At 57.9% G+C, this 27,709-nt stretch overlaps 1 protein-coding gene across 2 annotated transcripts in view; it reads left to right on the top strand.

Moving 5' to 3' along the window:
* The first annotated feature begins 9,123 nt into the window (after positions 1-9,123).
* MYL3 (myosin light chain 3) overlaps positions 9,124-27,709 on the top strand; it is a 36,046-nt gene continuing 17,460 nt past the window's right edge. The window contains exons 1-7 of one of the 2 annotated variants that reach the window (XM_037828955.1): positions 9,124-9,441; positions 11,784-11,811; positions 11,951-12,100; positions 12,913-13,086; positions 14,076-14,153; positions 14,267-14,309; positions 14,500-14,691. In XM_037828955.1, the coding sequence (XP_037684883.1) occupies positions 9,175-9,441; positions 11,784-11,811; positions 11,951-12,100; positions 12,913-13,086; positions 14,076-14,153; positions 14,267-14,295 (726 nt within the window). In that variant the 5' untranslated portion in view covers positions 9,124-9,174 and the 3' untranslated portion in view covers positions 14,296-14,309; positions 14,500-14,691. Of the gene's footprint in view, positions 9,442-11,783; positions 11,812-11,950; positions 12,101-12,912; positions 13,087-14,075; positions 14,154-14,266; positions 14,310-14,499; positions 14,692-27,709 lie in introns of those variants that run through there. The other variant, XM_037828958.1, reaches the window with a different exon arrangement.

The following is a 27,709-nucleotide window of genomic DNA, read 5'->3' as shown; positions in this document are numbered from 1 at the left end:
GAGGAGAGGAGGAGGGATGTGAGCTCAACTCTGAAATGGGAGATTGAAGCCTGGGAGGCTGCAGAGAGGACCCACCCTGGACCCCTAGCCCAGGTCAGCCTCTGCCTTCAGTGGGATGGTGGGGGAGACTGCATGTCCTCTCTCTGAACCCCAAGGTGAGACAGAGGTGGGGGTGTGGGGTGGAGGTGGCTACAGCTCTTGGCAGCCACAATCGATGGCAGTTCCTCTTTGTGGTTCCTGATCCTGAGCTACATCCACTGTGATTAAAGGTCCACACAGGGGGCTGGAGCATGCTGGGAGAGAGTGCACTGGGGGAGGAGTCTCGGGGTCCTACAGCATCCCCACTGCCCCCAGCAGAGTGGTTCTCCTGCTCCTCACCTGGGACTTGCTGTCAGGCAGGGTTCCCTGGGGGCTCAGGAATACCCTGGTCCTCCCCCAGTTATCTGCAGGCTTGGATCTGGCCCTGTGTTTGTGCAGAATCCAAATGACTGTGCCCCTGTTGACTCCCTCTAGGCTCCAGCCCCTTGGCCCTGCACTGAAACATGGGCAGGGTGCAAAAGTTAATGGGGGATGCAAAAGTGGAGGAAGAAACCCACGTCCAAGGATGCTCAAAACTGACCCTGCTGGGGCAACTGTGCACTTGCTGAGCTGACCCAAGCCCCCACTCCGATGTACAAGTGTGAGCACCGAAGTCTGCAGAGGGGAAGAGGCTCCCAGGAATCAGTAATGGAGCCATGGCCAGAACTGGGTTCTCTATGCTGTTCTGGCATCCCTCAACAGTCCAACCCCCCCGCCCCCACCACCAAACTATCCTCCTCATCGCAAACTGCTCCAAACCTCTCAGACACAGAACCCCAGACCCTGAGCCCTGGCTCCAGAACCTCATGAGACACCTTGGAGCAGAGAGCCTCCAGCTCGGGTTTTTAGAGCTGCATGCCTGGCATGCCCCCCTGACATTTGCTCCAGGCCCCACGCTCAGGGATCCCGGGGCAGGTCTGAGGGACCAATTCACAGGCAGCCCTCACAGGCCCATCTGGGCTTCTCACCTCCCAGCGGACAAAGGTCAGCCTTGGTGACAACCCAGGCATGCCTGGGTTGTGGGCAGTGGTCACCCCGTGTTCCTGGGCACCTGTGAGTCTCTGCCCTGCTGTGGTCTGCCCCCAGCCTGCAGTGGACCCTGGGCCTCAAGACCTGCCTGATGGGGACTTGCCTCTCCCCTAACCATCCTCTTTCCCTTTCACCCTCCCTCTGTCTGCTTCGGGGTCCATGATCTGGGAAAGGAATGGGTCGGGAGCCTTCCAGAGAGTCCTTTCCCACGAGAGCCGAGCTCTGACCCAGTCCTTATCTGGCCTGGACGTGCCAAGAACAACACAGATGCTGAGGCTCACGACCCCAAACCCAGGGGCACTGACCTCCCCAGGCCCCAGCTGCCCTGCTCTGGCCTCTGTTTCCCCCTCTGTGAGCAGAATGGGGGAGGGATGGCCCTCAAGTGGGGTGGAGGAGTGGGCAGTGGAAAAGCCCCAAACACCTGGACACACATGTTCACACGCACACCCATGCATGCACACTCACACAGTCCTCCCAGAACTCGACAGGCAGGCCTGGTGTGGTTCCCTGTTGGGGGTTTCCTTCAGCCTCTCTTCTCCTTCCCATTGCTCCCAACAACCACCCAGAGCTCTTTCACTAGCTCTGTGTTTTTGAAGTTGTGGTGCCTTAAGGGTGTGTGGGGGGAGCATGTGGATGTTTGTGTACATATGCACAAAGGCACGTGTGTGCAAGCACGTACAAAATGCATGCCTACATGTGGATCTGTGTGCCCAAGTGTGTGCATAGATGTGTACATGCTATGGGTGGGGGCTACTGTGTAGGTGGGTATGTGCGTGTGTGTGCACATTCACACTTCAGTGTGATTCCTGTTGGCCCTAGTGCCAGGGGAAAGGGCTGGGCAGGGTGTGCAAGGCAGGGCCAAGAGTGTCCAGGGGCCAGTAGGTATCTCCAGATGAACACACAGCAGGGGTGGGTTAGTCTGAATGGGCATCCTGGGTATGTGCATATGTGTGTGTTTTGGACATAACTACCCTGGATAGGTAGGTGGATGGATATATAAATACCCACATGGGCAGGTACCAGAATCCGACCCTATTTCTGGCTGGGGGCTTGGGCCATTTTTAACGCAGCATCCACACCCTGGGCCACAGAGGGTTTTTGTGTGGCCACCGGAGGCCAGGGCACAGCTGGCACTGGGTGGAGCGGGGTGGGGGGTGGGCTGTCCTGGGTCTGGTGGGGTCACCATAGCTAGATGGGATCTCAGAGGGACAGAGAGGCCTTCCCAGTCATCAGTGTCATCACCACAGTCACCTCCTTGTTACCTCCAAAGCAATCATCCCTGTCCCCTGTGCAGCTTTCATTCCCATCACTGTCACCTCCGTTGCCACTCCACCTGCCCACCCTATTCTCCTGCATTCGGTCTGGTGCCTACTCCTTGTCCACTTTGAGCTGTTCGAGGCAGAGTGAGAGGTGAGAATGAATCTGCTTATACTTGGCACAGAGGTGAGGCTGGGGTGAGAGGTCTCTGGGAAGCTATAGTCTGCCCTGGGGGCCCTCTTTTTCCCTGACCCCTGCTCAATGACCCTCTCTCTCCTATTTCTGAATTTATCTCCTGTTTCTCTCTCCATGTCTCTCTGCCTCTCTCTCTCCAGATCAGTCCAGGTCCCCATCCCCAGTTTCTCTGTGATGGCCGAGGGAAGCTGGTGCCTCCTCCCGGCCAGTGTGAACTGTTTGCCTGAGACAGTCGGTCCATCCAACCAAACAACCGCTCAATTCAGACTCCTCGTCTGACTGACGGGTTTTTTTTCCCCCTCACTAAATTTACTTGCATTTTTGGCTGAATTGGCCATTCAACAGAGGCTGTACCCGCACGCCCCCGCCCCGCCTCATGCCGACAGATGAACAGGCTCACAGGCGGACGTGCACACACGTCCAGGAGCACCCAGGCAGGCTCATACACATGCCTGCTCACGGCCTCATGCCCACGGTGACATATGTGAGCACACACGGACTGCACATGCCCACACACCCACACGTGTGTTCACACCCTTGTGCCCATGGCGACACGTGTGAGTACAGACTGCATAACCCACACAGTCACACCTACGTCCACACCTCATGCCGAAGTGACAGTGTCTGGACACCCTCAACCCTATTTGGGGAAACTGTGAGGAAACAGAGGTCTTGGGAGGGAAGAGTGTGGCCCGGGGACAGAGCCGGGCAGAGCCCCACCTGGGCAGCTTGGTGCAGCCTCAGCCCCTCTCCTCTGAGGCCAGCTCGTGTCACACCCTCCTTCCTCCACCCTCAGAGGGTTCTGGTCATCTTGGGCCGCTGCTGAGCCCCTGCAAGCCCCTGTAGCAACTCCCAGACCCCAAGCCTAAAAGGGGACTCTTTTTTTTTCTTCCAAGGACAATAAATATTTGCTCTTTGGTAAACTGCTGGTGGGAGAGTACAGGGTTTGGCCCAGTGGCGGGAATGTCCAGGGCAGCTCAAAGAGGCCTCAGGCCATGCCGGGGGAGGGGCTGGGCCCCGGTCCGGAAGCTGGGCCAGCAAGCAGAGCCCGGGAGCTGGGGCTCAGGGCTGCACCCCACCCCATTCCCTCGGAACCCCGTCCCAGGCTTTTGTTTTCTCAGCTTCCTTGACCAACATGTTGACATCCCCTTCCTCCCATCCTAGGCCCTTCTACCCCAAACTTCATGCCCTTCTGCTCCCATTCATCCTTGTCAGCCCCCCACCCCCACGCCACCCCTTCTCATACATTCAGGACACATGGTCCTAGCTTGCAGCCTGACCCTTTGACTAAATAAGATGCCTTTCCTATCTTCCTCCTTAGGCCAATCACTGAGAGCAGGTCCAATGCCCCCCAGGCCAGGACCCTGAGAACAGGCCGTGTTCCTCAGACCAGGCGCTTTGAGCCAGGGCGATGCCCTCCTTCCACAGTGGACCACACCTGGCCAACAGGGTCTCCCAGCAGGCCCCCCATGAGGCCCTGGTCCCTGCCTACCCACCCCGCCTTCATGCTGAATTGGGCTCCCAAATATAGCGGCCGTGGCCACAGCCGGCCAGGACACCACAGCCCCAAGCGTCAGTCCTGGGCCGGGATCAGAGGGGCAGGAGCTGATTATAGGTCCCTGGGCCAAACCCAGGGCTCGCCTGCCAGCCCACTGGGCCATGCCACCCCCACCCCCAGAACCACAAGGTTGGAGCATCTGGTCCCCGTCAGCACAGTGGGCAGAGGGAGGGGCCTGAGGGTTGTGTTTGGCCTGCAGAGGACAGAGTTGTCAGTGTGTGGTGTGGGGGTGGTGAAGATGAGCTGGGACTCGGGGGGCAGTGACTGTCCTCCAAACCCAGGGTCACATTGTTCCACCTGTGGCCATGGTACGGATGGGGAAACTGAGGCCCAGAGCAGCAGAGATCGGCTTCCTGGCATAGGAAGTCTCTTGCCTCCCCTTGGGCACTCCTTCCCACCTTCCAAGGCCTAGGGCTGTACCTCTGGGAAACAGGCCACATCCTGTTGGTGGCAGAGCAGCTCTGCTGGGGAGTCCTCCTTGGAGTCTGACTTGTACCCAAGGCTCCACGGGCAAAGGATGGTGCAGAAATCCATCGCCTTCGCCCTGTCCTCATGCCTGCCTTGTGCCACCTCTAGCCAGAGTCACTGGGTAGCCCCTGCCTTTCTTGGGGCCTTGGTCTCCTCATCTGTGCAGTTGGGCAGGGACCCAGTGGCCCTGTGGGGGTCTGTGTTCACGGGTGTGCTGGGTATGGTGGTGGGTTCACGCCCACGTGGGCACACACATAGGTCCCAGGGGGTGAGCTATTGCCGTGGGCCTGTGCACGCCTGGTCAGGGTCTCTGGAACCTGCCAAACAGCAACGTTTGACCTACTTCTGAGCCTCTGGGTCTGGCCCAGGCCGCGTTCTCGACTCCTCCGGGAAGTGTGGGCCTGCATCCCAGCCCAGAGGCTGTGGGCCAGGAGGGACGGGCCGGGGCGGGCCTGGGCGGCCTGCGGAGCCTGTGGCTGGGGGGACAAGGGCACGTGGGAAGCTGCCCCCCGCCTTCCTGCCTGCCTCTGGCTCCTGGGCCCAAGGGGCAGCCAGGCCTCATCCTGACCCTGCCACCCCCTCCACGTGGCTGCCACACTCTGAGCTTCCCAAACTGGCTCTTGTAGGATGAAGCACATTCCTTAAGCCTCTCTGAACACTACTAGGGAGGTCTGCCAAGCACCCACCCCTGCTGTTTGCCTAGCGTTTATCCCCTCTTCCCCAGGCTGTGTGGATCTGGAAATCAGCCCCTGTCCGGGGTCCTAGGTCTGGGGTGCAGGTTTGAGTGTGCTGCCTGGAGTCTGGGTTTAGGATCCTGAACCCTGGGTCCTGGCTCTGGGTTTGGGGTCTTTGTTTTGGAGGCCTGTATTCAGGGTTTGTGTGCCAGCATCTAGGTCTCCGTCCCCTGGGTCTGGTTCCCAGTCTGGGGTCTGTTCCTGGGTTCTAGCTTCTGGATTTCAGGACCTGGGCTGGGGTTCTGGGATCTGGGACGTGGGATCTCGGTTCTCATCCCTTCTGCGCCCCCTGCTGGCCAGTCGTGGTGGTCAAGTCACAGCCTGTAACTTGGGGTCACCCCTGCTCCTTCAGGCTGGTGAGGGTTTGCAGACAGTGGACAGGGAAGTGGCAGGAAGACCAGGCCTGAGTTCAGGTGGCCATGGGGAGGGGCAACATGTGGGCTTGGGGCAGCCATTGGCTGCATTGCTAGCCTGGAGTGCCCTGTGCAGTAGTGCACCTGTCGGTCAGTAGGCAAATTCACCCCCCAGGTCCCCTCACCCCACTGCAGGGATGGGGCTTGACAAGGGGTTCCAGTACCCCTGTGAGAGGTGGGTAAACCGAGATGCCTGGGACATTTGTCCATCCAAAATTTATTGAGTGTCTATTGTGTCCAGGCTTTATTCTAGGCCCTGGGTAGCGAAAGTAGAACAGCGATTCCTCCATTCACAGTTGATACTCGTAGGGGAGGGGAGAGGGATACTCACAAACAAGGGAAAAGATAACAAAGAGACCAGGTTGTTTTAGGGTCTGCAGGGATGGGGGGCAGGATAGGAGACCGGGCAGAGGAAGCAGGTGCGGTGGTCTGTGGAGTGTTCTCAGGGGATGGGACGTCTCACTGAGACCAGGGATGACAAGGAGCCTGGATCCCAAGACAAGAGGGAGGAAACAGCCTGTGCAGGACCTTCAGGCTGGAAAGAGGTTGATGTATTTGAGAGTCTGGAAGGAGGTTGCTGTGGGCTGGAGCCTCCTGCCTCTATCATGGGACCCTCAGAAGTCAGGGCCCACATTTTCCCCAGCATTCCTTTGGGGAGTGGGGTGAGTGGGAGAGGCAAGGTGACCTTCCTGGGAGAGGGCTCTGGGGCATGGTATGTGTGAGTCCACGTCAGACCAGGCCAAGACACAGGCCCTAGGGCTGGGGGTGATGAGAGCCGTAGGATCCAGACCTCCCAGGCCCCCCAGGCTATATCCCCACCCCCCGAACCAGCCCCACTAGGCCCTACGGAAACTTGCCTGCTTGGCCATTGCTCTTGAAGAGCTCAGGCTAGACCTGGGAGAGAGAAGCAAGTGTCAGTCCTTGGTGTGGCTTGTCCTTGCTTCTCGCTCCCCCCACTTCCTCCTCAGGCCCTGATCCTTGGCTCAGACAGCCAATCCTGCTGGGAGTCAAGGGGACTGGCCCTGCAGAAGGCAGGCATGGCTTGTTGGGGGGGGGGGGCAGGGGGCTCTGAGCTGATCCCTGCAGAGTCCCTGTAGGGGGCTGGGCATTAGTTATAGGTTGATTAGTTACAGGGATGAGCCCTATGGCACTGTTGTTTCTGGGAGCCAGCAGGGGCATGGCCTGGTTTAGATCTCAGACTGTCTGAGCCCTGGTGAGGGAGTGTGGATAGCTCTGTGCACCCTGTCCCCACTGCAGGACCACACACCTCTGCTCTGGGCACAAGGGAGGGGGACCAAGGCACTTCCCCCCTTCCACACACACACTGGCAGAGAGAGGCAACACTGCTGCAGCTCTGGTTGCCTGTATGAGCTTGTGCATCCTGTATCACAGACATGTAAACTGAGGCCTAGAGTCCACATCCCTTACCTACCCCTGTTTAATCGGATGGGTGGTTTCCAAAGAACAGCAATGGTGTGTGGAGGAAAGAAGTGGGATGGGGATTCTGGGTGACCCTGGGGATGTCCCGTGCCCTGGGCTTCAGTTGCCCCAGTGATGAATGATAGTGGACTGGGTCGTGTCTTCTTGGCTATTCCGGTGGCTGGTTGGGCCCCCTGTGAAATGTCCAGAGTTAGGTGTCCTGAGGGTCAGCAGGCCTGGGTGATCGGGTGCCCAGAGGCCCCGCGCTGTGTGTCCTACCCTGGTCATCTCCTTCTCTTGCAGCATCTCTGATTCGACTCTGTGGACCCCCACCCCCCACTTTCTTTCTCAATACTGTTGCCAAACATCTGGAAGAAAAGTGAAAAACTTGCCCGCCTCTCTCCCCCCAGCCCCGGATGTTGTCAGATCTCCAGATGTGGAGTTCTGCCTTCCAGATGAGGGAGGAATGTCCATGGCCCCACCCCTGGACTGCTGTCCCCCTCGCCATGAGGCTGACTGACAGGATGGGAGGGCCTCTGGGCTCAGTAGGAAAGTGGGTGGGAATCATCCAGGCAGAGGCCCCAGCAAATCCTCCTCAGCTTGGGCTGCAGCCCCTGCCCACACCCAGGAAACCCCCTAGACTGGTGGGGGGGTTGCACTGCCTCTGAAGTTTCTATCAAAGGCTTCAGGCACTCAAAAATAACCAGAAACACCTCCTTTCCAGCCCTCAGGCATAGACACTGGGCAGGGAATGGAGCCCAATGTGTTTGCAAGATGTCCGCGCTCTGAGCTCGGAGCCTGGGAGGACCTCACGCCACCTTGGCTTTCCCACCATCCCCCTCCTCCCCAAATGGTACCCCCCAGGCTGCACTCTGACACTCAGTCTGCCAAGGGCTGGGCACCAAGGGGTGGTACCAGGGGCTTGGCACGGGGGGTGGGCACTGGGAACATAAAACCCACCCAGGCCCCTGGGGTCCCGCAGATTCCAACCCTCTCAGGGCCTCTACTAAAAGCATCAAGGAGAGCGTCCCGGAAGAGGGGTCCATGGGTCCAAGCCTTGAATGTGCCCGAGCAGAGGAGAGGTGGTATACAAAGGGCTGGCAGGGAGCCAGGCCCGGGCTGTTCAGGGAAAGGGGTCATCGGGCGCTGTGGAAGAGGGGCAGTAGGGAAGCCAGGGGTGAAACCCGAGAACCTAGCTGCAGGGCCAGGGAGGTAGTGCTGGGTGACTGCCTGGAAGAGGGGCACCCACTCGACTCTCTCCTTGGACCACCCCAGGGCTCTGGCTGCAGCTGCCTGTGAGACAGACACTCACACAGATCCTTATAAACACCCGGACACACACACAGAGGCAGTAGCCACAGATACACACATAGACGCTCAGAAACAGATGCAGGCACACACGTACACCCAGACACAGACACGCAGAGATGACACACAAGGCCTGTCCTCCACACACACAGAGACATGGCACAGACAGACAGACCCACACTCACACGCAGACATACACAGACAACACACAAAGTTACACACGGGCCATCCCACACACAGACCCATGCAGAGGACTGCACACACACATGTACACAACACCCAGATTCAAACAGACGCTCCCTACACAGAAACACACAGACATAACACAGAGCCACACACACACATAAAAACACGCAGGCACGGACACACAAAGAGACACAGGGATTCCTTGTATAGATGTGACGTTTTACTCGAAAGGTGCCCTCAGGTAGTCCTGGTGCTATTGCATCCAACACAACGCACAACACACACTTGGTCCAGCCTTCTCCACCTGCTCCACCTGCTGAGGGGCATCAGAGCCCCCGTGTGCGTTTGTCTGAGTGCGCCTGTGCTCGTGTGTGTTGGCATGTGTGTTCAGCAGCGGCCTCTGTCCTCGCCTCCCCCACCCTCCCCCAACAGGTGATTGGGAGGAATGGCGCGCCCTCCCCCTCCCCAACCCATTCCTGAGCCTGAACAATGCCTCAAAATAGCCCCTGAGCCCAGCCGATGGCCTTTTATGGCCCTGTCCCTATTGTGCACAGCAGGGTGGGGTGGGGTCATGAGATGTGCAGACAGGATAAAGGTCTGGTGCAGGAGGCTCACTTACCTTCCCCTCGGCATCCCTCTCTCCACATCTCTCTCTGTGCTTACAGCCTCCATGGCCCCCAAAAAGCCAGAGCCCAAGAAGGACACTAAGGCGGCTCCAGCCCCTGCACCGGCGCCTGCGCCTGCACCTGTACCCGAGCCTCCCAAGGAGGTGGAGTTTGATGCCTCCAAGATCAAGGTGGGTGTGGGAACTAGTTTGTGGCAGGAAGGGCAGGGCGGGCAGATAGATCCCGAAGTGGGCCTACCCAGGAACGGGTCAGACCCCAGAAAGTGAGTACTGAGCTAAAGCTGGAAGCTTTTGTGCAGAGGTGGGACAAGCTCTGGGGACTTCAGGCATTGGGAAGGTTGCAGCAGGAGAGATGGTGGTTGAGCCTCGTTATGTTCCAGGGGTGGAGTCTGGACTGGAGTTTGTCTTTTTTGGAACCTGACTCCCTGGCCCTTCTCTCCAGATCTCTCACATCCCTGGGGGAATCCTGGAGCCGCCTGTTCCCACCACCCCCGCAGCCAGGCAGGAATCTCCCTTGTCTGGCCATGGAGTCCCAAGTCCGTGCCAAGTCCTCCGGGGTGGAAAGGGTGGGGAGAAAGGGGAAGCAGGGCCCCTCCCTGCCCAGGTTGGGTCACGCTCGCCCCTTACCAAGGTCACTGTGTCTTGGCTTGCAGAGCCCTCCTGGGCCTCAGCGTTCAGTTGGGGAAATTGAGGCACAGGCTGTGTAGAGAAGTACAAAGGTCACCCAGGGATCTGGTCTCAGAGCTGTGATCAGTGGCCTCTGGAGCCCTTCCCTGGCTGGGAAGTCTTCCCTAGAGTCTAAACTTGGAGGACGAGCCATGACTCCCACCTGTGGCATCTGCACGGCGGCACAGAGCCTGTGTCCTGCCTGCTCCCTGTTCTTGGCTGGCCACTGGCTGCTGCTGCCCTGGCCTCCCAAGGGGCTCTGTGGGGGTCTTCCCCCGCCGTCTCCGCATGCCCAGCAAGACCAGCACCCCATCTGCACAGATCCCCCCTCCTGTTTGTGAACCCATCTCCAAGGCACCTACCTTGGAGCACCATGGAGGCTGGTGGCACTCCCTGGAGACATGGGTTCAGATCCCTTCTCTGTTCCAACTTACTTGCCCAGCCCCTTCACTGCCCTGAGTCTTGGTTTCCTCAGTTGTGAAATGAGACAAAAAGCCCCCCTCAGAGGGCTGCTGGGAACCATTCACAGCATGTGTTCTCCATAGTTGGGCTTTCTGTCCCCCTGCCACCCCCACGCCTCAAGCTTGCATCTTGTCTCAGGCCCCCTGGTGAAGGTCTGACTACCGCAGGGGCCCATGGTGTGATCGTCCAGCCTCACCCCTCATGTGCTCCCCTTGCTTCCCCTCAACCCCACTGTCCCAGGCTAGCAGATCCCTCCACAGACAGGGAGCCTTGGCCAGGAGGCTGGAGAACCTCATCTCAGCAGGCTTCCTGGTAGAGAGGGTGCTGAAGGGGCTGGGAATGACAGCTTTTTCTTCCCAACACTGAGCTGAGCCAGGAGGGACAACCACAGCAGGGTGGCAGGACAGGGGGCCCCTCTGTGTTGGTGAGCACCATGGAGGCTGGTGGCACTCCGAAGGAGCAGCGGGGGAACAGGCGCCAGTCACGCCCCCTCCCCCAAGCTCTTTTGCCTCGTGTGACCTTGACCTTGGGGCAAGTGGCTGTAGTGATAAAAATAGACCTGTTATCGGATGAGGAGGGGGACACCGGCTCCCTGACCTCGGGGTGGCCCCAATGTGGCTTCGGCAAACACTCAGCAGCACTGCCCTGGCCCCATGCCCTTCTGGGGGATACCCTGGGCCCCGTGGGCTGGGGGTTGGGAAGGGTGAGACTCAGATACAGGCAGGGCCACGTAAGTGACAGTACCCAGCCCAGAGGGGCCCAAGGGTTTTGTGAGGACACACGTAAGACACATGCAGACACATGTAAGCACATGCAGGCACACAGCATGCGTGCACACGCACGCACACACACATGGGTGCTCAGGCGGGCACACCCTCCTGCGGACATGCCACCATGCTGACAGTGCCCTCCGGCCTGCACCCTCACCCTTGCTCCTCCTGCTGCCCCCCAGGTCGCCATCTCAGGTGATGCCCCAGACCTGGTGGGGTGGCAAAGCCCTCCTGGGTCACGTCTTGTGGCTTCAGACACATCCATCCAGGACCAGGGGCACCAGGTGGGACTCACCCTGGGCTGGGGCTTGGGTGCCAGGTCTCCCTTCTCACCACGACCCCAGTATTCACCAGGATATGTGGCACAAGGCATCGGCCTGTGCATACCAGACCCAAGGCCCTAAGTCAGGTCAGATGAGTGGAGGAAAGGCAAAGAGGCAGGAGGGTGGCAGAGCGGACAGCAGGAGGCCCTGGGTGGTGGCAGCTGGGATGCCAGAATGGGACAGGCTGGGACAGCTGAGTGGCTGGGGCCTGGGCTGGCCACAGAGTGACCAGGAGGAGGCCCGGCCCCACCTTTTGAGACAGGCACTCACAGCCTTTGGGGTCTCCTTTCAGATCGAGTTCACGCCACAGCAGATTGAAGGTGAGCAGTGGTCTCGAGCCAAGGGGCTGCAGCAGGTGGGCCAGGGGCCCCCGTCTGAGGGTTCTGCCAGTGGTGTGGGGGGCGGGCAAGGCTGGGCTTGTCCTGGGAGTGTCCACAGGTCACTGCCCTCTCCCGGCAGAGTTCAAGGAAGCCTTCATGCTTTTTGACCGCACGCCCAAGTGTGAGATGAAGATCACGTACGGGCAGTGTGGGGACGTCCTGCGGGCGCTGGGCCAGAACCCCACTCAGGCCGAGGTGCTCCGCGTCCTGGGGAGACCAAAGCAGGAAGGTTGGTGCACCCTGCCTGGGGCCCCCAATTTATACCTTTCCCAGGGGAGCATGCCAGGGTGGGCTGACATCTGTGATGGGACAACATGAGGACTTCCTGCTGTATCCTTTGCTGACATCCTCCAACTGTCCCGATGAGGACACTGAGGCTGGCCTCAAGGAGATGCTGACCAGGTGACCAGCAGTGATGGGCTGCCGTCCCGACTGGCCATATGTCAGAGGGGACTGACACCCAACCAGCTCCACTGGCTTGTGCGAGGGCAGGGCAGGTGACAGCGGGTTCTCCACCTCCCGCACTCTCTCCCTGCCCCTCTCTGCTTCTTCAGCACCTCTCTTGGGGTCAGCACCCTTCTCCCACACCTGCTTCCCTCACCACCTAAGTCCCAGGTGGTTGCCTGGCTTTGCCACCAGAGGGACTGAGACCCAAGCCCTCCTTGAGGGGCTCAAAAGTCCCAGAGAAGATTTCAGATTGGCCCATCTGCTCCTGACTGGATGGCAGAGTGGGTAGGAGCCACAGGAAGATGACATTGGGAAAGAACTGTTTCCCAAAAGTAAAAAAGTGGTGCTGGACAGACCTCATGGTGGTGCCACTGCAGCCGGCTCTCCTGTGAGTGGCACACAGCTCTATAAACAATGAATTTATTGGTAAACTGTAAAGTGCGTTGTGATTGTGGAGTGCTGTGTAAATGGCAAGCCTGGGGCAGATGTTTTTGCAACTGTTTGAGGGGTGATAGTTGCTCACTGTAAGGCACGGGGGTAGGGTGTGCCTATCCCACCGCTCCGACCCTGGGACTCAGGACCCTCTCTCTGCAGATCTCAACCACAAGATGATGGACTTTGACACGTTCCTGCCCATGCTGCAGCACATTTCCAAGAACAAGGACACCGCCACCTATGAGGACTTCGTGGAGGGGCTGCGGGTCTTTGACAAGGAAGGCAATGGCACTGTCATGGGCGCCGAGCTCCGCCATGTGTTGGCCACGCTGGGTGAGGGCAGCCTCTGTCCCCCCCCCCACCCCTCCTTCCTGAGGGCAGCTGGGATCCTGGGAGAAACCGCTCTGTCGCCCACTGGGCCTGTATCTCACCTGTGAAATGGAGAGGGTGGCACAGTCGAGGTCCTTTGCAAGCAACAGGCATGCCACTTAGGTGGGGAATAAAGAAAGTGCCCTGATGTGGTAAGGGGATCAGGAACTGCTCTGGGGATGTTGGCCAGAAGGAGGCAGGTACATTAGGAGGATCAACCTAGTCCTGGTGTTCATTGCCCCAAGGGCCGCAGCATCTAAGGTCAACGATGGCCTCTTGGGTGGGCTAGGCGGGGCATCTGATGGGTCTGCTGGCCACAGCCACCTCCCACTCCCCACCTGCAGGGTCAGATCCTGGCGGCAGAGGCGCCTCCCTCCCCAGAATGACTTTTTTACTGCAGCAAACATTTATTGTGCTAGGACTGTGTGTGCGGCCCTGAGCTCCTCTCCCGGGTGGTGTTTGTGTGTAAGTGGCTGGCTGGCAATGGCAGGGGGAGGGAAGAGGCGTTCGCTGTGGGAGCAGCACAGCACACACGAAAGCACAAAGCTTGCAGGCCAGGAAGTGCCAGACTTGTCTGCGGAGCTGTGTGTGGTGTCTCTCGGCCGCCTCCACTACCATCCGCCAAGATCCCCAGCTCTACCCCGCGGGTCCTTCCTCTGGCCTCAAAGGGCCACCCAAGGGACTGCTTCCGGGGCGGCGGGACTCCTGCTGGAGGGAGCCCCCGCCACCCTAGTGTAGACAGAGGATGGTGACTGTTATGCTGTTAGGGTCCCAGCTCAGGCTTGGAGGGAGCCTCAGGCCGCACCCTGGGGCCGGTCCTTCTTAATTTGTCTCTGTGTGAGCAACGATGGAGGTGTGGGAATACTGCAGAGGCATGAGGTCCAGAGGGGTTCAACGGGTCCCCCAGCTCCGTCGCACCCCTGAAGGTGCTGACAGCCTCTGCCCACCCCCAGGTGAGAGGCTGACAGAAGATGAGGTGGAGAAGCTGATGGCCGGGCAAGAGGACCCCAATGGCTGCATCAACTATGAAGGTGGGTCTGGTCGGCATCGGGGGTCTTCTGGGGACAGCTGAGCATTGGCACAAGTCCCCTCCCTTGGTCACCCACAGCTGAACCCCTGCCACTCACTCTCCCCTTCTTTTCAGCATTCGTGAAGCACATCATGTCCAGCTGAGCCTCTCAGCCCAGGTGAGAGTCCCACTCCCTCCCTCCCTCCGTCACTACCTTCCCCATCGCTGCAGTCCTGGCCCTGCTGTCCTCTGAGGTCCACATCCCTTGTGGGCACCACCCCCAGCTCCACCTACTGTGGTTCTCAGTTGACATCCTGCTGCTTTGACTGACCCCATCCTCTGTAACCTGTGGCTGCCTTTGTTCTCAGGGACTCCAGGGGAGGCCATGCTGGGGACAGCTCATCTCCCATTTATGATGCTGACACCAGCGGCCTGACGTTGTGGGAAGGAGGGGAGCACATTGGAGACTCTCTGCACACACCTAAAACCTCTCTGTACAGCTGTCACTTTTGGCCCCTAATGGGCTGCACTTGCCTGTGACTGCATCTCTGTCCCCACACCACAGGCCTCATGAATAAATGGCTTCTCTCCTCCCTCCCTCCCTTTCTTCCCTCCCTCCCTCCCTTCCTTCCCTTCCTCCCTCCTTCTTCTCTGTGGGCTTTTGGTTGACCTCTGTAAAATCTATGGGACACACACAGTGAGCCCTAGACAAAATAGAGGAAGTCACTTTGATATCCTGCCTCCTTGCTCACCCCATCAAAATTGTCCAAACCCTCTAAGCTTATCCACCAGGACACTGGGGTATGAGTGGGGCCTGAACTAGAGCAGGCCTGGGGCCCCTCTCACTCTCACCCTCCCCTCTCACTTCTTGGAGATGCCAGCTGTGCTGTAGCCACTGGGTGCCTGAGAGCACTGTCTGAGCTGTCTCCCTCCACGTTCAGCAGCCAGGATGGGGTATTGGCCCAGGTCACCCATGTCAGGGGTGGGGAAACTGAGGCCCAGAGCAGAGAATGGTCTCACCTGAATCACGTCAGGAATGGGTGGCAGGGCAGGAGCTAACCTTGTCCCCAGGCTGTCAGAGCCGAAGGGACCTTAGACCCCTGTCCTGACTCAGATAGCAAAAATGAGCACATCTGCCTGCAGTGTGGCTCTGGATCAGAGGTTGAGGTTTTGCTGGGGCAGCATCTGGGGTCTACCAGTCTTGAGCTTCTCACAGCAGGAGACAAGTGTGCAGAACTTGCAGTGATGGGAAGAGGCACATACCTCCTGCAAACTCCTGCCCCATTTCCCATTCGCATAGGGCCTTGGAGCCCGATGGGAGGAGTTAGGGGGAGCTTCCTGGAGAAGGTGACCCACACGGGGTTTAATGGGGAGAAAGACCAATGCCCTGCAGGGAGGCTGGGGGTCTCTAGAAATGAGGGGTGTAGGCCTCACATGGTAGGAAACAGCCCACAGGTCAGGAACACCCAGGAAGTCAGGGCAGCCCCTCTGGGGTGCACTTGCACGGCCTCAGGAGGATGCGAGTGTGTCTGCTTATGGGGGGAGGTGTCAGTGTGCAAGAGTGAATTCAAAGGTGTGCATGGCTTATCCTGCCTGAGGATGTTGGTGTGTATGTGTGTGTCAGGGCTGTGTGAGCATATGTGTGGGAATGTGGGTGTGGGGAGTGTGTCAGGTGTGTGTGAAAGGGTATATGTATGAGTATGTATAAGAGTCTGTCACATTTTCACTCCTTCAGTATTTACTGAATGCTTTGTGAGCACTAGGCTCTATTGTAGGTGCTGGGAGCCCTTCACTGGAGACAGCGGTAAAAATCTCTGCCCTAGTGGAGTTCACATGGACAACAAACCACACAAACCACCAAATGATAAAAGTCAAATAGTGATAAAGGCTGAGGAGGAACTTAAAGCAGGGAAGGGGCTATGGAGTGTGTGTATGAGTGTGAGTGTGTGTGAGCATGTGTGAGGTGGGGGGTAGTGAGGTGTGTTATTATCTGATAAAGTTGGGCAAAGACTTAAAGGAGGGGAGAGACAGGGTGTCATGGTGGGCCCCCACGAAGCAGCCCCCAAGGCAAGGACTCTGGAGGCGAGTGGGGGGCGGAAGGTGAGAAGCAGAGGAGGGAAGGAAGCACTGCGGGGTGCACTAGGGAGCAGATGACAGTTCCACACAAGGCCTGAGGAAGCCGGGGTGTCTATCCACCGACCGGTCACTGGTTGGGGCAGGGCTCCATACATGGGCTAGAACATTCCTGTGGGGCACTCAGCATCTGCTCCAGGGAGCCATGAGCACATCCGAGGGAAGATGTCCCAGCAGAGAACACAGAGGCCCTGAGACGGGGGCAGATGGTGCTTTGGGGAGGTGATGGAGGCCCCGTGGGAGGCAGGGAGGACTTCGGCTTACACGCTGGGGAGCTCCCTCGGGCTGCTGTGTGGAGAACAGACTGTGACATGAGCAGAAGTAGGGTCCAGGAGAGAGAAGCAGATAGATGGACACCTGGCCCAGGAGCTGGCAGTGGAGATGGTGAGCAGTGGTCCGATTCTGGGTCACTTTCGAAAACTTGCTGAGAAGTATCTCAGGCAGATCTTGGGGCTTTCTTGTTCCTTTCTTTATTTCAGCTCAGTCCACTCCAGCCCTGGATCTGGTTCAGGAAAAAGGAAGGGCTGAGCTCTGCCCTTTCATGGTCTATCACTGAAGACCCTCAGGTAGCTGGTGGGGCAGGGACCACAGGCACCCGCATCCATTGGGGGTGGCTCCATGTGCATGGTGGCTGTGACCTTGCTGAGTTCTGGCCAGCCTCCCCGGCTAGTTGGTGGCTGAGGGACCCCACCGAGGAGCAGCAGGGCCTCCCTTTGGCCCTGATCAGCCTCCTTGGCAGGGAGCCTCCTGGTGAGTCCGGCAGCCCCCAGTTCCTGCCTACCCTGTCTACTTCTCCCCTTGACACCAAGCCCCGGAACGGCTGAGCTCCCCTTCAAAAGTCTCCAGGGGTGACTGGGTGGTCCTGGCCTTTTCTTTCTGGGGATACCTGCCCTGGTCTGGAGCCCTGCAGCCAGGGATCACATCTGCCCTCAGTTATCTTCAGGTGAGAAGTGGCCTTGCCTTCAAGCTGATATGTGTCCCGGATTCCAGGGGGTACGTGTCCCACACTCCCAAGAATGCCTGCTTCCTTCTCCAGTTTCTAGGGTGGCCCTGCAGCACCTCTGGCCAACCCCCAAACATATTCTCCTTCCTGGTGGCTCCTCTAGTTCCAGGGAGCTGTCACTCCACTTGGTTGGTGGTAGAAGGGAGCCACTCACACACAGCTCCATGACCCTGTGTGGCCCCACCCCTACCCCACCCGTCTTCTTGTGTGGACTGGGAGGGCCAGATTGGGGGGCAGGGCCAGGGCTGTTCGATCTGGCAAGCCCTGGCAGTAGTGGTTTAGCTCAACTTGTTGGGGCTCAGCTCCCTTTAGAATGTGTCTCTGTCCCAGCCACAGCCGCTTTGTCATTCTGGGGCTCCTTACCTGTTATATGTGACTGTACTGACCACGTGTGACCTGTTATTCCTGGGCTTGGGATAGAATGCAGGGTGAGGGTTCTCCTTCCTTAGCATCCTTCCACTTGCCCTGGCTGGGTGTAATGTGTGTGTATTTCTGTGTTTTTATGTGTGCGTATGTGCACAAGTATGCATGTGTGTCTCTGCATCTGTATCTGTGAGTGTGTGCCTGTGTGTGTATAGTGTGAATTGTTTGTGCTTAGGGTGTGAGTGTGTCTGTGTCTGTGAGTTGCGTGTGCCCTTGTGTCCCTGTGTGTGTATACCTGTGTATGCACGTAGCTGTTTTCAGTGCATCTGTATGTGTGTATACCTGTGTATGTGTGTGTGCATGAGTATGTGTGTCTGTGTGCATGTCTGAGTGTGTACGTGCTGGGAGGCTCTGCTGAGTCAGGCCTGGCATTGGGCGGGCAGCACTGCCAGCGAGACTGCAGCCTCCCCACAGTTGCATAGACACTGATCCCAGCTTCCCCCTCAAGTAGGGAGGTCGAGCCTGTGGCCCTGGGGCCAGTGGAAATGGATGGGAAGGGGCAATGGGTTTGCCTTCCCAGCAGCCTGGTCCCCTCCATGCCTCAAGTGCCAGGTGATGTGCTTTAAGACTGGGGTCTGAGCTGGGCCCTCTCCATGCCTCAGTTTCCCTATCTGGTCTGAGACCTGATCTCTGAGGCCTTTAAGGTGGCAGGAAAATCTGCCTCTCAGCCTGCCCCAGGCTGAACCAGATGGTCAGTAGCAGGGGTCTGGGGGTCCAGGGACAGATTCAGCCTCAGGACCCCAGATGGGGTCCCCATGAAGCCATAGAACCCAACTCAGAAGGTCTGGTGACTTCATGGGGAAAAGATATTCTGAAGGACCCTCAGAAACCAGAACTCATTTTAGGGCAGAGTTTTAGGGTCTGGAGCTTGAGTCCACAGGGCAGAGAATTATGGGAGTTGGGCCTGGGATGGGTCCAGAACAAAATGCCCCTCCTCTGCTCAGATGTCCCTGCGTGGCCCCTTGACTCTTGACAGCCTGCCACACTCTGTGTCCTCTCTCCTGGGGCCAGTGCCGGCATGTGGGTCAGATGGCACGGGGGTGGGGGCCAGGAAGGCCAGAAACGCAGGCCAAGGTGGAATGAAGAAATCAGGTTCTGGAGGAAAATATTGCCAGGCCACAAGAAAGAAAGAAATCAGATGGCAGGTGTAAAAAAGTGCTCAAAGCACTCAGAGCAGCAGAAGGACTGACAGGAGGCTGATGAAGGCTTTAAGAGAAATCAGGAGGTGGACAGAGTGCAAAGTCCAGGCAGTAGAGTCTGGGTCCAGGGGCAAAAGAACCTGGGCAGCTGTACAGGGGTATCTGGGGGCGCCAGGCTGGAGTCCTCTGCTGTTGATCCCGAGGCCTTGGGTGATGGTGAGGGTTGGGGGTGGGGAGTGGGCAAAGATGGGCCTGCCTGGGAACAGGGCCTGCCCCCACCCTGGGGAGTGCTGACCCAGTCACCTCAGAGAACAGCAGGAAAACCCCAGACCTTGAACCCGGTGACAGGGCACAGAAGTGGCTCCCTGGGGTTCTCCCAAGTCCCTTCCAACCAGCCTCAGTAACCCCCCCCATTTACCCAAGTTTGGGGGTTATTTGTTCCCTGCCCTCCCCAAAGCCACACAATCTTGGTTTGCCCAAACGCTGACAGAGCACAGTTGGAATGTGGCATGCGTGTGACTGTGTGTGCATTGGCTCCCCCCGGCCCCGACAGCCCAACAGGCTTCCTCCAGGTCTCAGCAGCCAGGGCCCGGGCCCGTTAGATCGAGAAGGGCCTAGAAGGTTGGGGCTGGGAAGGGTGCCTGCCTGCTGCCTCCTCGCCAGCCTGGCTGAGGACTCCTAGTTTCCACCATTTTCTTCCAATCTCCGTTCTCTTCTCTGGTCTATAGGTACCTCACGTATCCACGAGGCCGTGGTGAGATTGGGCGCATTAGAGCCTTTCTGAAAGGAAGGTGGGGATGAGATGGGGCGTTGGAAGACTCCAGGAGTCCAGAGATGGGGGAGATGGTGCCCTGTGAGAAAGCTCAGGTCTCTGCTGACTTTATGATTTTTACACTTTGGTGAAGCTGAACGTGAGCACCTGTTTCCCCACCACTCCTGTGCCCGATACTGTTCTGGAGGCCTCTGTCTGCTTTCCCCTCACCTCCCTTCTGGTCACTTTCTCTCCTTTCCATGGTGGGCTTGGAAATCACTTAAAGGTGCTCTAGAATGACCTCCCCTAGCTCCTGGGCTAACTGGGAGAGGTAGTGACCTCCCTGTCCCGTGGGGTGTGCAAGCAGAGGGGATCAATTCTAGCCAGGAGGACTGCAGAAGGGTTCCTTGACCTGGCGGAGGTTGGACACACTTAAGCATTTCCAAACCCCAGACCCAATCTGTGATGAAACCTGAGAAAATGTTCATGGGAGAACAATAAGGCCCATGTAGTGTGTTTTCCATGAAGCTCAGTGTATGCATTTTCAAGGCCTTTCTGAGATGGAGGCTAATTACTTTTTTTTTTTTTAAATAGAAGTTGTGGGTTTACAGAACAATCATGCATAAAATACAGGATTCCCATATACCACCCTATTATTAACACTTTGCATCGGTGTGGCACATTTGTTACAATTGATGAAGGCACATTTTTATAACTATTTTTAACTCTAGTCCATGATTTAACTTAGGGTTCACTGTGTTGTGCAGTTTCATGGATTTTTTTTTCCTTTTAAATTTTTATTCTAGTACCATACATACAACCCCTACTTACTTTTTTTGGGTTTGAGAATATCTTTTTGTTTATGAAACAATAGTGGTGGCAGCTGTAGCTACCATGACTTCCATGTCTTTACTTTTGGCAAAATAAGACCTTACGAGGCAGTTTGCAAGTTTTGAGGGAATTTCACAGTTAGGTGCAACTGACATCTCCCCAAATTCCTGGGTAGAGACCCTCATATGTGGCAAATCCTTTCCAGGCCTGGCTCGGTTGAATGAATACATTCATTCATCATGTAATCATCAGGTGCCAGCTATGCTCAATCTGTGATGACTAACAGAGACTTGGCTCAGAGACCAGTTGGGATGGAGTGAGGAATGGGTACTTGGCAGGGGCAGCACAAGTGAGCCCTTGGGACAAATAGGCACTGGTGAGATCGGGGCCAGAAGGAGGAGGTCACACAGGCAGGGCTGTCTCAACTCCCTTTGTTGGAGTATTTGGGATCCTGAGATTCCAGGCGTTCCCAAGCTGCTGGATGCCCAGGTGGAAGTGGGGGAGCCAGTGGCAGTGACCTGTCTTCCCTAGCTGCAACAGCTAGGGTTTCTAGCCCAGGAAGAACAAGATGGTGTTCAGGCTGAGGGGTGGAAGAGAAAGCCAGCCACATCCCAGGAGCTTTAGGGGTTCCCTCTGCATGGCCAGGCCTCAGTAGTAGGGGCCTGGGGTGGGAGCCCCCAAGAGGGTGGAACACTCAGATCCCACAGCCCTAGACTGAGACAGCTCTATTCCGAGGAGGGGGCCATTCTGAGGGCCAGCAGTCTCAGAACTCAGGCTCCGTGTAGTCAATCCCCCAGATGATGTCTTCCTCATAGTAAAGGTTCCCTGGGGGAGTTCTGGAGAGTAGAGCTGGAGGTGTGGGCAGACGTGCCTAGCTTTAGGGTCAGCTAGGGCAAGATGGTCACAGGGGTTGGAATGACCTCTAGACTCAATCCCCAGCATCTCCAGGCTGCCCGGCCCATCTGGACTCCTGCCTTTCCCCTGGGGTCCCTCCCCTGGGTGGAGGTCCTGACCCCTGCAGGCTGCCTCCCACTCCCAGCTCTCTGAGTCAGACCCCATCAGCACGCAATGACCACACATGGATTGCACTACCTGCACTTTACCAGGCACAAGGACGCTGCTACTAACGGGGAGAAGGCCCTGGCCAGGTCCTGCTCTAGGCTTGGCCCAGCTCCCAAGCCCCCTGTCCTTGTGTCCTGGTCTGTGCTTCCAGACCTGACCAGCTGCCCTTGAGTGAGCAAGGAGGGACCCCAATTTTGTCCATTTGAATTGGGAGCAGTGATCTCTGGCACTGGATTCTGACCTAAAAGTTGGGCAGGAAGGAGCCTCTGACACTTGGGTCAACCTCTTCCCCAGGACAAGAGTCTGATGAGCTGCTGCTTGCTTGACTATTATCCCCTGTTGAGGCAGCTCTGCTGGGTGGGTGGCTCTCTGATGCAGGGTAGAAATCTGTTCAGGTCTCCCCAGTTCTCCCACACTGGGCCCCTGGACCTGCCAACCTCACCTGTCCCCTCGGTGGTCCACTAGTCTGACCCCAGCCCTGCTGTTTTTCAGGGTGAGCTCTTTCTCCAGGATGGGCCTTGCTCTCTGTCAGGCCACTAACCCATTTGGGGCTCAGCTTGCCAGGACCCCAAATAGGGAAAGGACCCTAAGAATTGTCCTAGCATCTGCTCTAGGATGGGAGGAGGCAAGGGCTGCTCCACGGACCTCGAATGTCAGGAAAGGCATCTGGGCCACAGGCTGTGGGCGCCGGAAGCCGGGGAGGGAGGGCCACTGAGGCCAGCTGTGGGGAGCAAGGAGGGTGGGGATGGGTGGGAGGGGAGAAGCAATGTTAAGGTAGGCCTACTGGGGGGCACATGGAGGGGCAACCTTGGGGAGAAGATAAGTTCAGGTGCAGACTGTGGGGGAGACCCTTGCAGGTTGCTCTGTGACTATCCCACCCACCTCTGGGCCTCAGTTTCCCTTCTGTGCTGAGTTGGCTGTGTTGGAGCCTCTGGTTGTCCTGAGCCCTGGAGAGGCCCCTTCTGGACTCTGAGCTTCAGGCTGGGGGCAGCCGGGGGAGGCAACAGCTGCTTTGAAATGTGGGGAATAATAAAACGAGGAATGTCTGAGCTCAGGGGAAAAAATAACCCCCGCCCACCAGGCCTCCCACCCTGCCGGGCGTAATGAATTAAGTACAGGGAGGCACGTTTCATGTGGGGGCACGGGTTAGGGGAAGCAAGAAGGCCCCTAATGAGAAACAGGGTCTTGGGCGGGGTCGCTGGGGACTGGGGCGACCCCTGGAGGCTTCCTCAGGTCCCAGAGGCTTCCTCTCAGTCTCCCCTTTGTCCACAAGGGTGAGGGGATTTCAGCCGCACCCCCATGCTGACCTCTGACTCTGGGCCGTACCCCACTGCTGACACTGGCCCCAAAAGGTCAGAAAGGGAAGATGGTGTGGTTGGATCTTGAGACAGCAGCCTCTCATTCTCACCCATTTATCCCTTCCACATGCATGTATTGTGCACTGACTGTGTACATGCACTGCTCTAGATGCTGGGGGAACCACTGTGGAAAAAATAGACCAACAGGCAGCCCACTTTCTTGTTCTCGGTTTGGGGGGCATCAGGATGTGAGGGTCTCTAGGCAGTGCAGCCTGGCTGGTGGACTGGGAGGAGGGAGTTGGGGAATGCAGCCCCCTGAGTTCCGAGACCCTGGGAGGCAGGTAACACTGCCTTCATTTTACAAATGAGGGTACAGAGGCCCAGTTGGGCAACATCTATCCCCACCCCCTTACCTGTCTCTCTTGACCCCCCTCGTGACCCTCAGGACCCAGGCACCTCTTTCATAGAGAAGCCTTCCTGGCCCCCCACATCCCCTTGGGGGCATTTGGGGAAGGAAGGGAGAAGGGAGGGATTCTCAAATCAATCTCCAGACCCCCAAACCCCCTGGTGGGGTGGGGAGAGCCTGAGAGCTGGGCGTTGCTGAGAGAGGGCCCAAGTCAGGGAGGAGCCCCCACCCCATCACCACTGCCTCCTCCCTGGGGAATTATGGGGCCAACGCTACACCCTGTTGGAGTGATCAACCCACTGCCCTGTCAGTCAACCTGAGGAGGAAGCTCGGGCTTCATCTTTGTGAGCCCCTCCCCTTCCTCTGCCGGTCCCCCCATTGCCCTGCTGCTGCCCAGGCCAGCCAGCGTCCCTTCCATCCTAAGCCCCCGCCCCAGCTAAGTGCCCCCATCTCTCCAGGGCTTGGACATCAGCCGCTCACCGGCCCAGCTTCTTCCCTCCAGTCTGACTTTTCCGTGGTTTTAGGGTCACCTCTCCCTAGTTCCCTGTCCTCCCTCTCCAGTAAACTGCACATTCCCTCCACAAGGCCTACGCTGTCAGGTCTTCAGGCATGCCTTTCCCTCTCCCTTCTCTGCCTGGTGGATTCCCATTCATCTACCCCTCCCCAAGACTGTGCTTTCTAAAAGACCACCCCTTCCCAGAGGGGCCCAGGGAACCCTGGATAACTGAGTAATTGGGCATCAGCAAAAGGGCAAATTCCCAGCAAGGGGCTGGAGAGGGGTGGAGGGGGGTGGGGGGGTGGGGGCGGTGATCCTGGGTACTCCCCCAAGGGTCCTTGCCTCCCAGCCTCTGGGGCCTTCAGGCAAAGCTCCCACTTTATTTTTAAGAAGTCTGGTGTGGGACTTGGAGTTCCTTGCAATATTCTCCCCCATGATCCCTTCTCTCCCCCACCCACTTTAATTAAAACCATTGTTTTTCAAGCACATGTTAATTAAAAAGCAAACATGTTTTGCTAAGTAATTTGGAAGCTCTGGTTATGCAAACCAGAGTCATTATAGTTAAACCCACCTGTGAGACAAGGACTTGCTGCCCTGACCAGGCCACCACAGGGCATGTAAACTGTAAAGGGAGGTGCACCCACAGTGGTTACAGGGGCCGTAAACTGGAGCAAAGTGAGTGAGGGGGTTGTTGTTGGTGTGTGCGTGTGTGTGTGTGTGTGTGTGTGTGTGTGTGTGCGCCCCCACCCTCAGCAAGCCCAGCCCTGCCAACCCTCTGCAGAGTGTGCTCTGGGTCCCAGGGGCAGTAGCTGGTGAGGGAGGATGATAGCAGGCAGGGTCCTTGTCTCAGTCTCACCAGCTGATGGGTGAAGGGAGGGAGCTGGTGTGTGTGTGTGTGTGAGAGAGAGAGAGACAACTCTGGGAGCGCAAGCAGGAAGATGGGCAGGTGGTCAGGGTTGCCTCCCCAGGTCTTCTTTCCAGGGTCTCCAGGGCAGCAGAGGCTGCAGCTACCTAGAGTTGGAACCATAGGACCCTGAGGTGAGCCTGCAGGGTGAGGATGGGCCTGTTTGGCAATGGGGAGGGGCTAGCCCTGGACACTCAGAGGCACCTGCTGTACCTCCAGTTTCCCACTCTGTGCCTGGTAACTGACACCAGCGGTGACCCATGTCCCCACCTGGCTCCTGGCGCCAGGAATCCTGAGAACTCAGAGGCCATTCTCGCCCTGGGCAGCACCCTCAGGGAGCTGGGACCCCTAAAGTGCAGAGCTCAGTGACCTCCAGCCCCTCCTGCTCCCTGCCCCTGCATGCAGGTGGTGGGGAATCTCACCAGGAAGCCTGTCTTCCCTGGGCTCCTCTCTCCCCCTCTTGGGCTGCCTGACCTGGCACCAAGGCCATGGAGGGCAAGAACCACCCACAGCTATTGCTACCATCTAACAGGCTGCCTGATGGCTCTCCTGACTTGGATTCCAATCACTAGGAGAGTTCTCTCTGTGTGTCCAACACCATGTGTGTGTCCAGGTGTGTGTGTGTGTGTGTCACTGTTAGCCATGACTGAGTGCTGGGAACAGGTTTCTTCCTTCCTCTTGAAGGAGGAGAGTGCCCAAGGTCCTGCTCTGGTGGGTGGCTGGGTGGCAGGACAAGAAGTGGGTGGCCAGAAAGGGGGGGGGGGTGTTGGTGGACACTGGGTCCTGGGCTTTGGTTCCAGCACCGTGGGGTCCGTGGCCGGCTCACAGCTTCTCACATAAGCACAGGGACACACAAGGCAGGGGAGCTGGGAGTCCCAGCCTGTGCACGGGGCCAGTCCTCCTCCTTCTCTTGGACTTGGCCTTCTTTTCCCTAAAATGAGGCTAATGATCCTTCAGGAGAGTGTATGCCGGAATGTGTGCAACCCGCCTCACGCACAGCATTTCCCCGGTAGGGACAAACACACCCTGACAAGCCACGACACCCGGCAGCACACGGCGGCACTCGCTGGCTGCCGGCTCAGGGCTCAGCCCTCGCTCGCTCGGCGGCGCGCCAGTGACACACACACAGTCCTGCCTCTCCCACTCACACCCACATCCCGGGAGGAGCCGCTGCTCCAGCCGCGCTCCCCGGGCCCGGGCCCTCGGCGGCGAGGCGCTTCTGTGTTCTGTTCCCTTCACAGCCCGGTGGAAACCGCAGTGGGGCGGGCCGGGATGAGCTCACGCCGCCGCCCGCCCGGCCTCACCAACCCTAACTCGCTCCAGATGCCCGGCTGCGGGCCGGCCGGCATGTCTGAGCCGGGAGAGGCACGGCTCTCTCGCGCCCCCTGCAGGAAGGGGCAGTCTCAGCTTACCTGGAGCTGGAGAGTTGGGAGCTCAGAGGTGGAGAGACTGGCGCATGCGGGCTGCCCACCCCAGAGGAGGAAGGCTTGCGCCCTCTGCCTGGTTTCTCTTAGGCTCTGCTGGCTGCCAGAGTTCTGTCTCTGGTTGGGGGGACAGGGGGAAGTTGTGGATGCCGCCCTTCCTTCCTCCTCCCCACCCCTGTGGTTTCCAGGTGAGGGTCCTCCACCCTCCCTGGTCTGATGGCTGTGTGGACCCTGGGCCCTGAGCCCCGTGCCCGCGCCTCACACAGGCTGCCCTTGCCAAAACCTTGGGAAGCATCCCCCACCCCCTCCTCCCCAGGACCTTCTGACCCTCAACCGGGTGCTGCAGACCGCGCCCCCTGCCTCAGTGGCCCTGGCTGAGCCCTGCCCATTCTTGTTCCTCTTGGAACAAACACTCCAGTTTCTACTGGGAAAGCAGCAGTGGCCTGGCCACCGCCTGTTTTTAATAAGGAGCTGGTATTTCCCCGAAATCGCCGGCCGCGGCTGACCTCACGGGGATGACGGTTGGCTGTGGGCCAGGAGCCGGAGCCAGCTCCTGTGTGTGCCCCTGACGCCTGGCCTCGCAGAGAAGTCGGGTAGGGAGGAGGGACTCTGGTTTCTAGCCCCAGCTCAGCTGCTGGCTCATACAAAACTCTGTCCTTCCCTCTGTATGATGTGTTATGTATCCAGGACTGGTAAGGCCAATCCAGGTGATCCTAGGGCTCTGGGTTCAAGTTCCGCTCCACCTCTGCCTTGCTGTGTGATCCTGGCAAACTGCTTAACCTCTCCCTTCTCATTCCCTCTATTGTAGGATGTGCTGTTGAGAGGAAAGGAGAGCGCACCAGGGTGGGGAGAGATGGATCTCAGGAACCAGGAAGAGCACAGGTTTAATTTCCAGAGAGCAGGAGGAGGGGCATTCTGAGAGCTAAGGGGCCAGATCAGGCCCTGGACTTCCTGGGCCAGGGGCCGTGTTGGGAGGTAGGGGAAGGGGCTGGTGGGAGACAGGAAAGGAGTCACAGATGGTGTCCTGGCAGAGTGACTGTGCTCAATGAATGGTCAGCAGAGGGGCTGTGGGCACCCAGAGGCTAGGGTGTGTATCAGGGAAGGCTTTCCAGAGGAGGGGGCAAGTGACCTGAGGTGTTGTTTGAATGCAAATTAATCCGGCAGAGACTCAGGAGGGTAGAATTCTCAGGCAAGGGCTCAGAAGCTGGAACAAGAGCAGGGGTGTGCTGGAGGAGAATGGGGGAGAGGTGGGACGAGGCAATCAGTTCCAGGGTATCTTGGGTAGTGAGTGGGGACTCTGTGGGTAGTGAGGGTCCCTGGGGCTGTCAGACTTGGCCCAGGGTGGGAAGCAAGGTCCAGCAGGGGGGCAGAGTTCAGGAGCCACAGATGCAGCAGAGGCAGGGAGAAGAGATGCAGCAGGTCTGGGGCCCTGATGAAAGTAATAGTAACAGTAACATTGCCATGAACAAACACTCATGGAGCACTTAGTGTGCCAGGCACTGCTCCAAGCACTTACAGGTATTAGCACATTCCAAATTTGCTACAATTCTATTCATTCATTCATTCAACAGATACTTATTGAGTGCCTATTTTGTGCCAGGCATGTTCCAGGTGCTAGGAATACAACAGTGAACAAGACAGACAAAAATCCTGCCTGCATAAAATTTATATGATGGATAATAAATAAATGAGTAAAATACATATATAG

The sequence above is a fragment of the Choloepus didactylus genome, chromosome 1 (genome assembly GCF_015220235.1).
Source record: "Choloepus didactylus isolate mChoDid1 chromosome 1, mChoDid1.pri, whole genome shotgun sequence".
Lineage (NCBI taxonomy): Eukaryota > Metazoa > Chordata > Mammalia > Pilosa > Megalonychidae > Choloepus > Choloepus didactylus.
The sequence above is the reverse complement of the archived record's forward strand: the minus strand, read 5'-3'. Positions and strand labels throughout refer to the sequence as shown.